The sequence below is a fragment of the Scyliorhinus canicula genome, chromosome 1 (genome assembly GCF_902713615.1).
Source record: "Scyliorhinus canicula chromosome 1, sScyCan1.1, whole genome shotgun sequence".
In the NCBI taxonomy this organism is placed as follows: Eukaryota; Metazoa; Chordata; class Chondrichthyes; order Carcharhiniformes; family Scyliorhinidae; genus Scyliorhinus; species Scyliorhinus canicula.
Window position 1 is genome coordinate 177,761,241 of NC_052146.1, and position 15,443 is coordinate 177,776,683.

At 44.0% G+C, this 15,443-nt stretch overlaps 1 protein-coding gene across 1 annotated transcript in view; it reads right to left on the bottom strand.

The window, feature by feature from the left end:
* plg (plasminogen) overlaps positions 1 to 15,443 on the bottom strand; it is a 244,612-nt gene that overhangs the window by 149,918 nt on the left and 79,251 nt on the right. The window contains exons 8-9 of the mRNA XM_038803356.1: positions 7,359 to 7,521; positions 4,885 to 5,006 (exon numbers count right to left, since the gene is read on the bottom strand). Of these exons, the coding sequence (XP_038659284.1) occupies positions 4,885 to 5,006; positions 7,359 to 7,521 (285 nt within the window). The remainder of the gene's footprint in view (positions 1 to 4,884; positions 5,007 to 7,358; positions 7,522 to 15,443) is intronic.

Genomic DNA, 15,443 nt, shown 5'->3' on the forward strand with positions numbered 1-15,443 from the left:
GTTGGGCCCACAATTGTTCTCAATTTACATAGATGATTTGGAGTTGGGGACCAAGGGCAATGTGTCCAAGTTTGCAGATGACACTAAGATGAGTGGTAAAGCGAAAAGTGCAGAGGATACTGAAAGTCTGCAGAGGGATTTAGATAAGTTATGTGAATGGGCTAGGGTCTGGCAGATGGAATACAATGTTGACAAATGTGAGGTTATCCATTTTGGTAGGAATAACAGCAAACGGGATTATTATTTAAACGATAAAATATTAAAGCATGCTGCTATGCAGAGAGACCTGGGTGTGCTAGTGCATGAGTCACAGAAAGTTGGTTTACAGGTGCAACAGGTGATTAAGAAGGCAAATGGAATTTTGTCCTTCATTGCGAGAGGGATGGAGTTTAAGACTAGGGAGGTTATGCTGCAATTGTATAAGGTGTTAGTGAGGCCACACCTGGAGTATTGTGTTCAGTTTTGGTCTCCTTACTTGAGAAAGGACATACTGGCACTGGAGGGTGTGCAGAGGAGATTCACGAGGTTAATCCCAGAGCTGAACGGATTGGATTACGAGGAGAGGTTGAGTAGACTGGGACTGTACTCGTTGGAATTTAGAAGGATGAGGGGGGATCTTATAGAAACTTTTTAAAATTATGAAGGGAATAGATAGGATAGATGCGGGCAGGTTGTTTCTACTGGCGGGTGAAAGCAGAAAAAGGGGGCATAGCCTCAAAATAAGGGGAAGTTGATTTAGGACTGAGTTTAGGAGGAACATCTTTACCCAAAGGGTTGTGAATCTATGGAATTCCTTGCCCAGTGAAGCAGTTGAGGCTCCTTCATTAAATGTTTTTAATGTAAAGAGAGATAGTTTTTTGAAGAATAAAGGGATTAAGGGTTATGGTGTTCGGGCCGGAAAGAGGAGCTGAGTCCACAGTGAGTTTTACTGTAACTCGGTACACGTAACAATAAAAAAATCCAATCCAACCTGGGGCCCTAGCGCCATGAGGCAGCAACACCAACCACTGCTGGATGATATAGATATCAGTGAGAAGAATGTGTCTCAGTCGTGCAGCGATATAATAAGACCGAGAACAGTACAAAATGTTGGAAACATAAATGAGAGGCAATTACACAAGCAAATTGTAGTATCATCATAAATGTAAGAATTACAAGGGTTAATGAAATGTCTAAGAGTAGCCACTAGAGAGAGCTACAGTTACCAGTATAGAAGGCATGGATGCTAACGCCTTGTGAGAGTTAGAAGGCAGTAGAAGATGGTGACGCATAGGAGCAGTTGTGTACTTGATAGTTCAGTAGTTAGAGATGGCATAGTTTAATATAGTAACCTTGTACTTTAGGAATGTGAACAAATCTTAGTCGTGTTAATAAATTAGTTTTGTTCATTAACAAAGCTTGGTGTTCTTTATTCAACACTACGCATCTCGGCCATCCAAGTAAAGCAAAGTTGAAAACACCACATGTTACCAAGGGTGGAAAACTTTAAATAGTAAAAGTTCCACATGGTACCATGACTGGTTTCCTAAAGTCGAATAATCAGGTTTAGGGAGAAAGAAACAATCTCCTTTCAAAGAAAGAAAAAAAAACTTGAGAAAAAAAATCTCAACCAGAATCCGGTAGCAATAATCAGACTTCAGTAGCAACAACCAGCAGCATCGCAAAAAGAAATACCCAACCGAAGCTTCATGGAGGGTCTGCAGACTTCAAAGTCATTCAGGACATCGGGTAATGTAGATGTGAACTGGAAAATTTTCAAACAAGAGCTTGAACTGTACATCTCAACCTTTAATCTCCAAGTAGTCAGTGAGAAGAGAAAGATTGCGCTGTTACACAATTTGGCTGAACCGCAGGCTATAAACCTGTACAACTTATTCTACTTTGAGAGTGAAGTTGAAAAAAATAAGTTTAAAGTGGTCATTCAAAAATTTGACAGCTATTGTGAGCTTAAAAGAAATTAAAAGCTGAGTGAATTAATGCAAGAGGAACAAAATAATAATGCTGGAGGATTCTATTAAAATATCCCTTGCGAGTAAAGCAACTAAAACTAGATGTTCCGAAATGGTGAATCGGGAAAGTGGCGTGGATATTTGTGACTCTGTTGAAGCTGTGGCACAGCTAGAAAGTCAGCGTCCTGGAAAAGAAGGCTAGTTTGCGGACGTGCACTTTGAAAAAAAAGCACTCTTCGAAAGTCGGACATTTCGCACAACATTTCGTTAAAGAAAAGATGTATTCCGGAAGATGAACGTTCTTGAAAAAAGAGCGCACTCCAGACGATGATCGATTGCCGCATGTGCAATGGAAGTTTGTGCATGACGCCATGGACGTTATGACGTGTAGACATTGTGGCCACTCCCACTTAAAGAAAAAATGCCCAATGATCAGAAAAACAAGTTTAAAATGAAACAAACTGAAGCATTTTGACTCGAACGGCAGAACATTGATTGAATTTCAACCAACAGCTGAAGAAGACTTTTGCAGCACCATCGAGCTAGCAGTTTACAGCATGAAAGAAGCAGACAACTTCAACCAATATAAGAATACAGAAGGTAAATCCTACATTGAAGAATACTATTCAGATATGGCAGGGATATTCGGGTTAACTGATCATTCCATGAGCAACACAATTTTAAAAAATGAATAGCTCTCTACTACAGATAGATTAATCCAATAGATTGATGGAATGGCATATTGTTGCGACATTGGATAGCAGTAATTTGACAGATGAGCAACAAGAAGAAGACTATGAAGGTGTATCTAGCTTATTTGCTGAGCCAGGCGAAGAAGACTATGACAACATGCCAATAATGACAACAGTGAAGAAACAAATTATAAGCAAGAAAAAGAAGACGATAATGGTTTATCCACTTTATTTGCGACTAGTGACAAAGTGGTCACAAGTAGCATACAAACTGCAGGACAACGGCGAGACTGACAGATCTCAGCTGGACTGTACAAAGGCTGACAATCAGAGTGCAACAGTGAGCAGATGAAGTGAGAGCATATCAATTATGAACAGCCAACAAGAACATAATAATGAATGTGCAGCAATGATCAGATCTATTGAGAGCACATGAATTGTGAACAGCCTCCAGGAAAATGACATCTTGGAGAAGTCAACTCCAGATGAGAAGCACCAAGAGCTCAAAGATACCTCCGATCATCCAAAAGGAACTAATATCACAAAGCTCAACAATACATCAGATCATCCAAAGGGAATTGATATCACAAAGTTCAAAGATACATCTGATAATCTAAAGGACACTGAGAGTAAAAAGGCTGAAAATGAATCGGCTGAACAAAAAAGGAGCTGATCCTGAGCACATGAAGAGTAGCTATGGAATGACAGAATTTACACAAAGATATGTCTTTGAAATCAAGGACAATAAACAACGCGTTGCAATTTAATGACAACAAAGTCTTTGAACTTGCAGTCACACTTGACAAACTATACTGTATGAAAACAGTCCAGATGGCAACTGAGCAAGGGATTGCAGGACAAGTGTGTTAAAAACAGCTACCATTCGAGAAACAACAGACACATATATGTGTAGACCATACCAAGTTCACGCATGATGGCACAAATGCCAGGAAGAAAAGGACATTGTACAGAAAGAGAAAAAATAATTCTAATAGTCTGGAAGAGTTGGTCCTTGCTAAAAAAAAACCAGATAGCAAACAGCTTTTTAGGGCAAAGGGAACACAAAATCAAGCATAGAAAAAAGGCCACGTTAGGCAACAAAAGTGATAGAACCAATCGACAGCTTGAGTGATGAAACTGATGACTTGTTGATTATGGACCCCACTACCACAATGAAGACTGAGTACAGACTCAATTTGTGGACTATAAAAAGTTTTTAAAATTGTTAACGACTGAGATACCCTCAATTACGACACAGGAGAGAAGATTGGTAATTCAAAGGCTTTAATCATCAGAGAACTGAACAGCAGCCGAGAAGTGTGCTCACCACATGCTGACGAGCGAGCCTCATCTTATATACCGTTTCCTGGGGGCGGAGCCAGAGGCAGAGTCCCCCAGGGTTCCAAGCCCGGTCTGAAAGGGCCAATGCATTAAAGGTAAGGTACAGTTGCAGCTACTGATACTATTCATCACAACGACTGTACAATAGCAGTACTCAATTACATGTAAAGAACATACAATGCTCTTAATATACATATGTTTGTAGAAATTTCCAAACACCTTTAAAAAAGAAGGGGATGTCATGATATGTATATTGACAGGAATGTAAAATAATCCGAAGTTTATGATGAACACTAGCTAATAGTAAGGTTCACACGTGCAATGTTATGGTTAAAGAAAAATATCACAACCTAAGGTCTAAGAACTTTCTTTTACAAAGAAAGGGGATGAGGGATTATCATAAATGTAAGAACTGCAAGGTTTAGTGAAATGTCTAAGTAGCCATGAGAGGAAGCTACAGTTACATGTATAGAAATAATTGATGCTAAGCCTTGTGGGAGTTAGAAGGCAGAGAGTTCTGTAGTTAGAGATAGTTTAATATAGTAACCTTATACTTTAGGAATGTGAACAAATCTTAGTAGTGTTAATAAATTAGTTTTGTTCGTTAGCAAAACTTGGTGTTCTTTATTTCACACTACGCATCCAAGCCATCCAGGTAAAGCAAAGTAGAGAACACCACAAGAATGAAGTCTAATTTTTGTCATTTTTTGGAGATCAGCCGTATGCCATCATGCTCTGGTCATGAGAAAACAACACCACATCTGGCTCAATAAGTAAAAGGTGGGAGATTTGCTCGTAACAAAATATAGACCAATTGACAAAGCAGCAAACAGTTTAGTAAGATTTCCTATTGGACTAATAAAAGGAATCAGAGCACTACCCGGGAACTGTGGAATTCTCACCTGGAGCCACAAGGCCACACTTTGGTACTTGACAATATTCCCATCTTGTATCTCGGTCAGTGGTGTAGCACCAGGGCTGCTTTTCATTATCCGGGTTCCTGCAGTAATTACCTTCCAGTCCTCTAAAAAAAACAGAAGTTTGTGTGTTGATCAGAAAAAAATATTACATTTACTGTGTGTGACTAGATTCTTCACATGAATAGAAGATGTGGAAGTATGGACAGTCTGAAAACTATTTGGAATCCATGATATGGAGATGCCAGTATGGACTGGAGTGGGCACAGTAAGAAGTCATACAACACCAGGGTAAAGTCCAACAGGTTTGTTTGGAATCACTAGCTTTCAGAGGAGCACAGCTCCTTCATCAGGTGACTGAAGAGGTGGGTTCCACAAACACATGTATAGGCAAAGTTAATGATGCAAAATGATACTATGAATGCGTCTTTGCAATAAATTAAGTCTTTACAGGTCCCAACGGTGCGACTGGAGAGAGTGGTGATCACAGGTTAAAGAGGTGTGAATTGTCTCAAGCCAGGACAGTTGGTAGGATTTTGCCAGCCCAGGCCAGATGGGGGGTGAATGTAGAACAACATGAATCCAAGGTCCCGGTTGAGGTGGTACTCATGCGTGCGGAACTTGGCTATCAGTTTCTGCTCGACGATTCTGCGTTATCGGGCATCCTGAAGACTTCCTTGGTGAGCGCTTATCCAAAGATCAGAGGCTGAATGCCCTTGACTGCTGAAGTGTTCCCCGACTGGAAGGAAACATTTCTGCCTGGTGCTTGTCTCGCGATGACCGTTCATCCGTTGTCGCAGTGTCTGCTTGGTTTCAACGCCTCCGGACATCCTTTCCTGCAGCTTTTGAGGTAGACAACGTTGGCTGAGTCGCACGTGTGTGCACCGTGACACAGCAAAAAACCGCACCGACCACCTCAGAAGACATACACGAGACACAACCGACAGAGTATCCTTCATCGTCCAGTACTTCCCCGGAGTGGAGAAACTACAACACCTTCGCAACCTTCAACACGTCATTGATGAAACTTTTCATCTTGCCAAGGCCATCCCCACACACCCACCACTTGGCTTCAAACAACCGTGCAACCTCAAACGGACCATTGTTTTCAGCCTTCTGGAGAACAGAGACCACAACCCTGCCATGGCGACCTCTGCAAGACGTGCCAAATCATCAACATGGATACCACCATTCCACGTGAGAACATCACCCACCGTACTCGTGCGACTCGGCCAACGTTGTCTACCTCATACGCTGCAGGAAAGGATGTGCCGAGGCGTAGTACATTTACGAGACCGGGTAAGCGTTCTCCAAAGTGGTCTTCAGGATGTATGACAACGCAGATTCGGCGAGCAGAAGCTGATAGTGAGTTCCGCATGCATGAGTATGGCCTCAACCAGGACCTTGGATTCATGTTGCACCCCCGATCATCTGGCCTGGACTTCCGTATTCCTACCAACTGTCCTGGCTTGAGCCAATTCTCACCTCTTTAACCTGTGATTATCCCTCTCTCCAGTCACACCATTTGGACTTGTAAAGACTTAATTACCAGCAAAGAATCGCATTCAAAGTATCATCTTGCATCATTGAATTTGTCTATACATGTTGTTATGGGCCAGGGTTTAGAGAACCCCAAAGTGTATCATGGAGTTCACCTGACCCACAACTTTTACTAGATTGTGGTACGGAGAGCACACAGCCCACTCTACTGGTGTGTTACAGCAGAAATAAAAAAGTATTTTTTAAAGCAAAACAATGTTTATTCTATGAACTCAAGTTAACCTTTTTAAAGCATACAGTGAACATCTTAGCAACCATCAATTCAAATACAACCCCAAAGAATACAACACTAAGTAATCCTTAATAACTTCCCAAACAACATCCAGAAGACAAAAGAAACACCTTTTAACAGAAGCACATTATGTTTACATTCACTACTGAGAACATTTATAATCCTGAATTCACCAAATGATCAAGCAATAGTCTTTCCGTGCCAGAGAGAACAGCAGTACACCTGCTTTGTCTGGCTTCAGCTCCAACACTGAAAACAAAACTAAAACACACCCTGCAGCAAACAGCCTAAAATGAAAGTAAAAAGCTGACAGACAGCCCAGCTCCACCCACACTCTGACATCTCTGATAAAAACCCATTTCTTAAAGGTATGTTTCTTAAACACCTATTTCTTAAAGGTACTCTCACATGACAATGTGTTTGTGGAACCCACCTCTTCACTCACCTGATGAAGGAGCTGCCCTCTGAAAGCTAGTGATTCCAAACAAACCTGTTGGACTTTAACCTGGTGTTGTAAGACTTCTTACTATTTGGAATCGGCATGGCACCACACAACTTGGAACAAATACACAATCAGGCACAGCCAGCGGAGTGACTTACATTTGTCTTTTTCATCAGGGATGATGGTGAAAAGCAGATCACACAAGGACTACTGATATTTACTTACTTGCAGGGGTAATCGTCCGGAGTTCTTGAGTGCATGTGCGGATCCTGAACATTCCATTCTTGACAGGTTCTACCAGAAACGGTTGTCGATGTAACTCCACGATATACCTGACCCTTGCCTGTGTAACACTCTGTCTCTCCTTCAACAGCAGGGGGCATCTCAGCTTCAACAGACATAGAAAAAAATCAATAATGTCAAGTTTATGATTGAGAGATTTGTGATGGTGTTTGTGTAACATGATGAAACTATAGATGAACTTGTTCCCGATTTTCTGAAGTAGAGTGATAGACTATTAGAAGTGCAGGCATGACAGCAGAACAAATGTACTAGTTATACCTTCCAATGCCTTGTTCAGGCAGTAATTATTTCTGAGACGAGCCTAGACAGTGAAAGTAGAAAAACTGTTTGCCCATAGTGTGTGGAGAGGGGTGAGGAGACTAAAAGCTATTGGGCTAGATTCTCCCACCTAGCCCGCCACAAGAATACCATGGGCGAACCGTGTAAAATGGAGAACTCCATTGACCTCGGGCAGCATTCTCCGGTCGCAAGGTGGTCACGGCCGGAGATTCCTGCCCATTGTTTAAACTTGCAGTAACCTTATGAATGTCAGGATTCAAGGATAGTGCAGTGTTGCAGATCATTCATGTGCAGCGCTATTATGGGGGAAGGGGGAGCTTCAACTTCCACTCCCAGATTTAGCATTGGGAAAGTTCTGGTTATTGCTCTGTATCCTCTACAGATTAAAGTAATTATGTGAAGAAGAGTTGTCTTTGGGCTGTTGACTGCATTGATGACGGCTACGTAGCAGGTCATGCACCTGTCCTCTTGGTTACACCAATGCACAATTTACCAAAACTTGTAAAATGGAAAGATGGCTGAAGCTATAAGAGCGCCATATAGGATGAGATCCCATAGCTGGAATAGTGTCATTGGGTAGAACAGTAACTTGAGCAGCTAGGATCATAGAATGATAAAACACAAGAAGAGACCTTTCAGCCATCATGGGCTGGATTCTCCGCCCCACCACACCACATTTCAGTTCACCCCGCCAGCAGGATGCTCTGTTACACCGGCCAGTCAATGGGGCAGCCCCATGCTGTTAGGAAACCTCCGGCTACCAACAAAACGGAGCATCCCGCCGGTGGAGAATTCAGCCCCATGTCTATTTGAGGTCTTTGAAAGAGCTTTCCAATTATTTTCACTCCCTTATTTTTTGCTCATGGCCCTGCAAATAGTTTCCTTTCAATTTATCAAATTAGATTTTTAAAGATATTATTGAATCTGCTTCCATCACCTTTTCAGACAATGCATTCTAGATCATAACAGCACATCTGAAAGAAAAAAATCTCATCATTTCATCAATGGAAAGGTTTATAATTGGGGGAAGGGTAAATACAATGCTGTCAGACAAGAATTGAAGTGCAGAAGTTGGGAACATAGGCTGTCAGGGAAGGACACAAGTGAAATGTGGAACTTGTTCAAGGAACAGGTACTACGTGTCTTTGATATGTATGTCCCTGTCAGGCAGGGAAGAGATGGTCGAGTGAGGGAACCATGGTTGACAAGAGAGGTTGAACGTCTTGTTAAGAGGAAGAAGGAGACTTATGTAAGGCTGAAGAAACAAGGTTCAGACAGGGTGCTGGAGGGATACAAGATAGCCAGGAGGGAACTGAAGAAAGGGATTAGGAGAGCTAAGAGAGGGCATGAAAAATCTTTGGCGGGTAGGATCAAGGAAAACCCCAAGGCCTTTTACACATATGTGAGAAACATGAGAATGACTAGAGCGAGGGTAGGTCCGATTAAGGACAGTAGCGGGAGATTGTGTATTGAGTCTGAAGAGATAGGAGAGGTCTTGAACAAGTATTTTTCTTCAGTATTTACAAACGAGAGGGGCCATATTGTTGGAGAGGACAGCGTGAAGCAGACTGATAAGCTTGAGGAGATACTTGTCAGGAAGGAAGATGTGTTGCGCGTTTTGAAAAACTTGAGGATAGACAAGTCCCCCGGGCCTGACGGGATATATCCAAGGATTCTATGGGAAGCAAGAAATGAAATTGCAGAGCCGTTGGCAATGATCTTTTCGTCCTCGCTGTCAACAGGGGTGGTACCAAAGGATTGGAGAGTGGCGAATGTCGTGCCCCTGTTCAAAAAAGGGAATAGGGATAACCCTGGGAATTACAGGCCAGTTAGTCTTACTTCGGTGATAGGCAAAGTAATGGAAAGGGTACTGAGGGATAGGATTTCTGAGCATCTGGAAAGGCATTGCTTGATTAGGGATAGTCAGCACGGATTTGTGAGGGGTAGGTCTTGCCTTACAAGTCTTATTGACTTCTTTGAGGAGGTGACCAAGCATGTGGATGAAGGTAAAGCAGTGGATGTAGTGTACATGGATTTTAGTAAGGCATTTGATAAGGTTCCCCATGGTAGACTTATGCAGAAAGTAAGGAGGCATGGGATAGTGGGAAATTTGGCCAGTTGGATAACAAACTGGCTAACCGATAGAAGACAGAGAGTGGTGGTGGATGGCAAATATTCAGCCTGGAGCCCAGTTATCAGTGGCGTACCGCAGGGATCAGTTCTGGGTCCTCTGCTGTTTGTGATTTTCATTAACGACTTGGATGAGGGAGTTGAAGGGTGGGTCAGTAAATTTGCAGATGATACGAAGATTGGTGGAGTTGTGGATAGTGAGGAGGGCTGTTGTCGGCTTCACAAGAAACGCACCGTTTCTTCACTGGCGCTGGGTCAGAATCCTGGAAGTCCATCCCTAACAGCACGGTGGGTATACCTACACCACAGGGCCTCACGGTAGCATGGTGGTTAGCATCAATGCTTCACAGCTCCAGGGTCCCAGGTTCGATTCCCGGCTGGGTCACTGTCTGTGTGGAATCTGCACGTCCTCCCCGTGTGTGCGTGGGTTTCCTCCGGGTGCTCCGGTTTCCTCCCACAATCCAAAGATGTGCGGGTTAGGTGGATTGGCCATGCTAAATTGCCCGTAGTGTAAGGTTAATGGGGGGGATTGTTGGGTTACGGGTATACGGGTTACGTGGGTTTAAGTGGGGTGATCATTGCTCGGCACAACATCGAGGGCCGAAGGGCCTGTTCTGTGCTGTACTGTTCTATGTTCTAGATAGAATGCAGAGCTGGGCTGAGAAGTGGCAGATGGAGTTTAACCCTGACAAGTGTGAGGTTGTCCATTTTGGAAGGACAAATATGAATGCGGAATACAGGGTTAATGGTAGGGTTCTTGGCAATGTGGAGGAGCAGAGAGATCTTGGGGTCTATGTTCATAGATCTTTGAAAGTTGCCACTCAAGTGGATAGAGCTGTGAAGAAGGCCAATGGTATGCTAGCGTTCATTAGCAGAGGGATTGAATTTAAGAGCCGTGAGGTGATGATGCAGCTGTACAAAACCTTGGTCAGGCCACATTTGGAGTACTGTGTGCAGTTCTGGTCACCTCATTTTAGGAAGGATGTGGAAGCTTTGGAAAAGGTGCAAAGGAGATTTACCAGGATGTTGCCTGGAATGGAGAGTAGGTCATACGAGGAAAGGTTGAGGGTGCTAGGCCTTTTCTCATTCGAACGGAGAAGGATGAGGGGCGACTTGATAGAGGTTTATAAGATGATTAGGGGAATAGATAGAGTAGACAGTCAGAGACTTTTTCCACGGGTGGAACACACCATTACAAGGGGACATAAATTTAAGATAAATGGTGGAAGATATAGAGGGGATGTCAGAGGTAGGTTCTTTACCCAGAGAGTAGTGGGGGCATGGAATGCACTGCCTGTGGAAGTAGTTGAGTCGGAAACGTTAGGGACCTTCAAGCGGCTATTGGATAGGTACATGGATTAGGGTAGAATAATGGAGTGTAGGTTAACTTCTTAAGGGCAGCACGGTAGCATTGTGGATAGCACAATTGCTTCACAGCTCCAGGGTCCCAAGTTCGATTTCGACTTGGGTCGCTGTCTGTGTGGAGTCTGCACATCCTCCCCGTGACTGCGTGGGTTTCCTCCGGGTACTCCGGTTTCCTCCCACAGTCCAAAGATGTGCAGGTTGGGTGGATTGGCCATGAAAAATTGTCCAAAATTCTATGATTAACCTAGGACAAAAGTTCGGCGCAACATCGTGGGCCGAAGGGCCTGTTCTGTGCTGTATTTCTCTATCTATCAATGGTTCATTTGATCATTATCTTAAATCTCTGTCCTCTGGCTATTAATGCTTCAGTTTATTTTATTTACTCTATCAAAATCTTACATTATTTTAAACATTTATTAAACATCCTAACTTCTCTTGTCTCACCACATAGCTGATGTCTCTCTGGTCCCATTTAGTGAATATAAATCCTTGAGAACTGATGCTAAAGTGTGGTCCAGCTTTGGACATAATACACCAGTTGATGCTTAACCAGTGCTTCATAAATGTTCAGCATAACTTCCATGGTTTGTACTTCAAGCCTCTGCTTTTAACATTCTGAAATGAATACAGCCAGAGTCAAGTTCACAGCCCATAGGTAGATTTGCTGTAGAGATAGGGAGTTGAACGTTGGGAATGGAATAATAATGGCGGATTCTATGGTTAGATGAGTAGAATGGGGTTTCTGTGATGCAAATATGATTCTAGGATGATAACTGGCACCGGGATGTCACTCAACATCAGAAAAGATGGTGGTATAGTAGTAATGTCACTGGGCAAGTAACCAGAGACCCAGATTTGGGGAGATGGGTTTTCATCCCACCATGGGAGCTAGTGGATTTTAAATCCACTTAATAAAATCTGGAATTGAAAGCTAGTCTCATCAATGGTGACCATGAGACTAGTATTGGTTTGTCATAAAAACTAATCTGGTTCACTGATGTCATTTGAAATCATCCCTACCTGGTCTGACCTACATGTGACTCCAAATCTAAAGCAATGTGTTTGACTCTTAACTGCCCTCTAAAATGGCCTAGTAAGCCACTCAGTTCAAGGGCAATTTGGGATGGGGAATAAAATGGCTGCAATGCCCAATAGAACATAGACCATACAGTGTAGAAGGAGGTCATTCGGCCCATCGAGTCTGCACCGACCCACTTAAGCCCTCATTTCCACCCTATCCCTGTAACCCAATAACCCCATCTAATCTTTTTGGACACTAAGGGCAATTTAGTACTGCCAATCCACCTAACCTGCATGTCTTTGGACTGTGGGAGGAAACCGGAGCACCCGGAGGAAACCCACGCAGACACAAGGAGAACGTGCAGACTCTGCAGAGACAGTGTCCCAGCGGGGAATTGAACCTGGGACCCTGGTGCTGTGAAGCCACAGTGCTAGCCACTTGTGCTACTGTGCTGCCTATCATATCATATCAAAGAATAAAAGAAAAGCTGCGTAACATTCTGTGGCGGGAGTATGAAGAGCTGGAGGTCATGACCATATCAGTGTATTCTATTGGCAGAAAGGGAGACAGGTTTCAGAGAGTTGGGAAAGTGATACAAGACTTCAAAGGTCACAATCTTCAGGTTGTTTCTGGTGCCACATGCTAATAACTATAGAAATAGTGCAGATGAATATGTGGCTTGAGAGATGGTGCAGGAATGAGGACTTAAGACACTTGGGACAGTGGGACCAGTTCTGGTGGAGGTGGCACCAGTACAGACCAGACAGGTTACCCCTCAACAGAGCCGGGACCAAAATAATCATGAAGTGAAAGCCAAAATAATGCGGATGCTGGAGATCTGAAATAAAAACAGGAAGTGCTGGAAAAAACTCAGGAGATCTTGCAGCATCTGTGGAGAGATAGTTAACATTTGGAGACCAATATGCTCTTCTTTCAGAACTGAAGAGAGGTAGGAGTGTGATGAGTTTTTGCTGATAAAAAGGGGAGAGGTAGGTGGAGTGAAAGAAAAAGGACTGGATTCTCCGTTTGGGAGGCTATGTGCTGATGCCAGCATGGGAGCAGTGAAGTTCTACGCCCGGAAAAATGGCGCAAAGCTGCACCAATCCTCCGTTACAGCCGGAGAATGCGTTGCCGCTACAGCCGGAGAATTGTCGGGTCCGTGACTGCGCATGTGCACGGCGGAGGCCCGCAGCGGCCGCGCCATGCAACATGAAGCTGGCCGCGCCCAGACCCGGCCTGCCAGATAGTGCTCCCTTAGGCCAGGCTCGCCACCCCCGGACCACCCCCCACCAGTGCCTCCACCAAAACCCTCCCTGCCCGCGGATCGGCCCCCCCCCCCCGGACTGTGGCAGCACTAGACTCAGTCTGCAGCCACCACGCCGGGTTCCCGAAAAAAAAATTGTACACGCGCCCCACGCCGGCGGGAACTCGTCCCATCGGGGGCGGAGTATCGGGAAGGGCCTCAAGTACTGTCTGTTTTGGAGGGGGCGGAACATCGCAAAAGCGGCGCCGCCCCCGATTTTTTCACCAACGGGGATACTCCAGCCGATCGCTGAACCTGATTTCGGTGTCGGAGACTGGAAAATCCTACCCAAGATCAGGGATAGGTTAAAAGGCAGTGGGGAAAAATTGACAGTGGTGTAATGGAGCCAAAGACAAAAGGAGTGGTAATTGTTTTTTGTTTTCATTTATACGATACTGGCATTGCTAGTAAGGCCAGAATGTATTGCCCATCTCTAATTGCCCTTGAAAAGGTAGTGGTGAGCTGCCATCTTGAACTGCTGTAGACAAGTGGTGTAGGTACACCCACTGTGCTGTTAGGGAGAAAGTAACTGGATTTTGACCAAATTACAGCAAAAATAGGGTGATATAGTTCTGAGCCAAGATATTGTGTGCCTTGGAGAACTTCAAGGTGGTGGTATTCCCATTCATTTGTTGCTCTTAACCTTTTAGATGCTGGTAGTCATGGATTTGGAAGACTGTCTAAGGAGCCTTGGTGAGTTCCTGGAGTGTATCTTGCAGATGTCTCAGTATATCGGTGGTGGAGGGAATCAATGTTTGTGGATGGGGTTCCAATCAAGTGAGCTGTTTTTCCCTGGATGGTATCAAGCTTCTTAAGTGTTGCTGGAGCTGCACTCATCTGGGCAAATGGAGAGTATTCCACCACACTCCTAACTTGTGTCTTATTGATGGTGGATTGGCTTTGAGGAGTGAGGCGGTGGGTTATCAGCCTCTGACGTGCCCTTGAAGCCACAGTATTTATATGGTTAGTCCAGTTCACTTTCTGGTCAATGATAACCCCCAGGATGTTGTTTCTGGGGATTCAGCGATACTAAAGCTATTGAAAGTCAAAGGTTGATAATTAGATTCTCTCTTGTTGTAGATGGTCATTGCCTGGAATTTGTGTGGCAAGAATGTTACTTGCCCCTTGTCAGCCCAAGCCTGGGATATTGTTCGGGTCTTGCTGCATTTGGACATTGACTGCTTCAGTATCTGAGGAGTTGAGAATGGTGATAAGCATTGTGCAATCATCAGAGAACATCCCCACTCTGACCTTATGATGGAAGGAAATTGAAGGAAGGAAGATTATTCTAAGCAAGTGTCGTTTGATAGCACTGTTGATGACCTTCAAACCCCGGTGCCCCCATCACCTTACTGATGATTGAGATTAGACTGATGGAATGGTAATTGAACACGTTGAATTTTTCCTGTTTTTGTGTACAGGAAATACGTGGGCAATTTTCCACATTGCAGGAGAGATGCCTGTATTGCAGCTGGTCTGGAACAGCTTGGCTTAGGGCGCAGCATCTTTTGGAGCACAAGTCTTCAGTGTTATTGCCAGAATATTGTTAAGACCGTTGCAGTATCCAGTGTCCTTTGCCATTTCTTGGGAGTGAATCAAATTGATTGAAGGGACCTCTGGAGGAGGCCAAGATGGACCACCAACTCACCATTTCTGGCTGAAGATTAAGCGTTATCTTTTGCACTGATGTGCTGAGTTCCCCCATCACTGCAGATGAGGATATTTGTGGAGCTTCCTCCCCTAGTGATTATTTAATTGTCCACCACCATTCACGACTGGATGTAGCAGAACTGCAGCTCCTAGATCTGACCTGTTGATTGTGGGATAATTTAGCTCTGTCTATCACTTGTTGCTTACACTGTTGGGCATGCGAGTAGCCCTGAGTTGTCGCTTCACAAGGTTGACACCT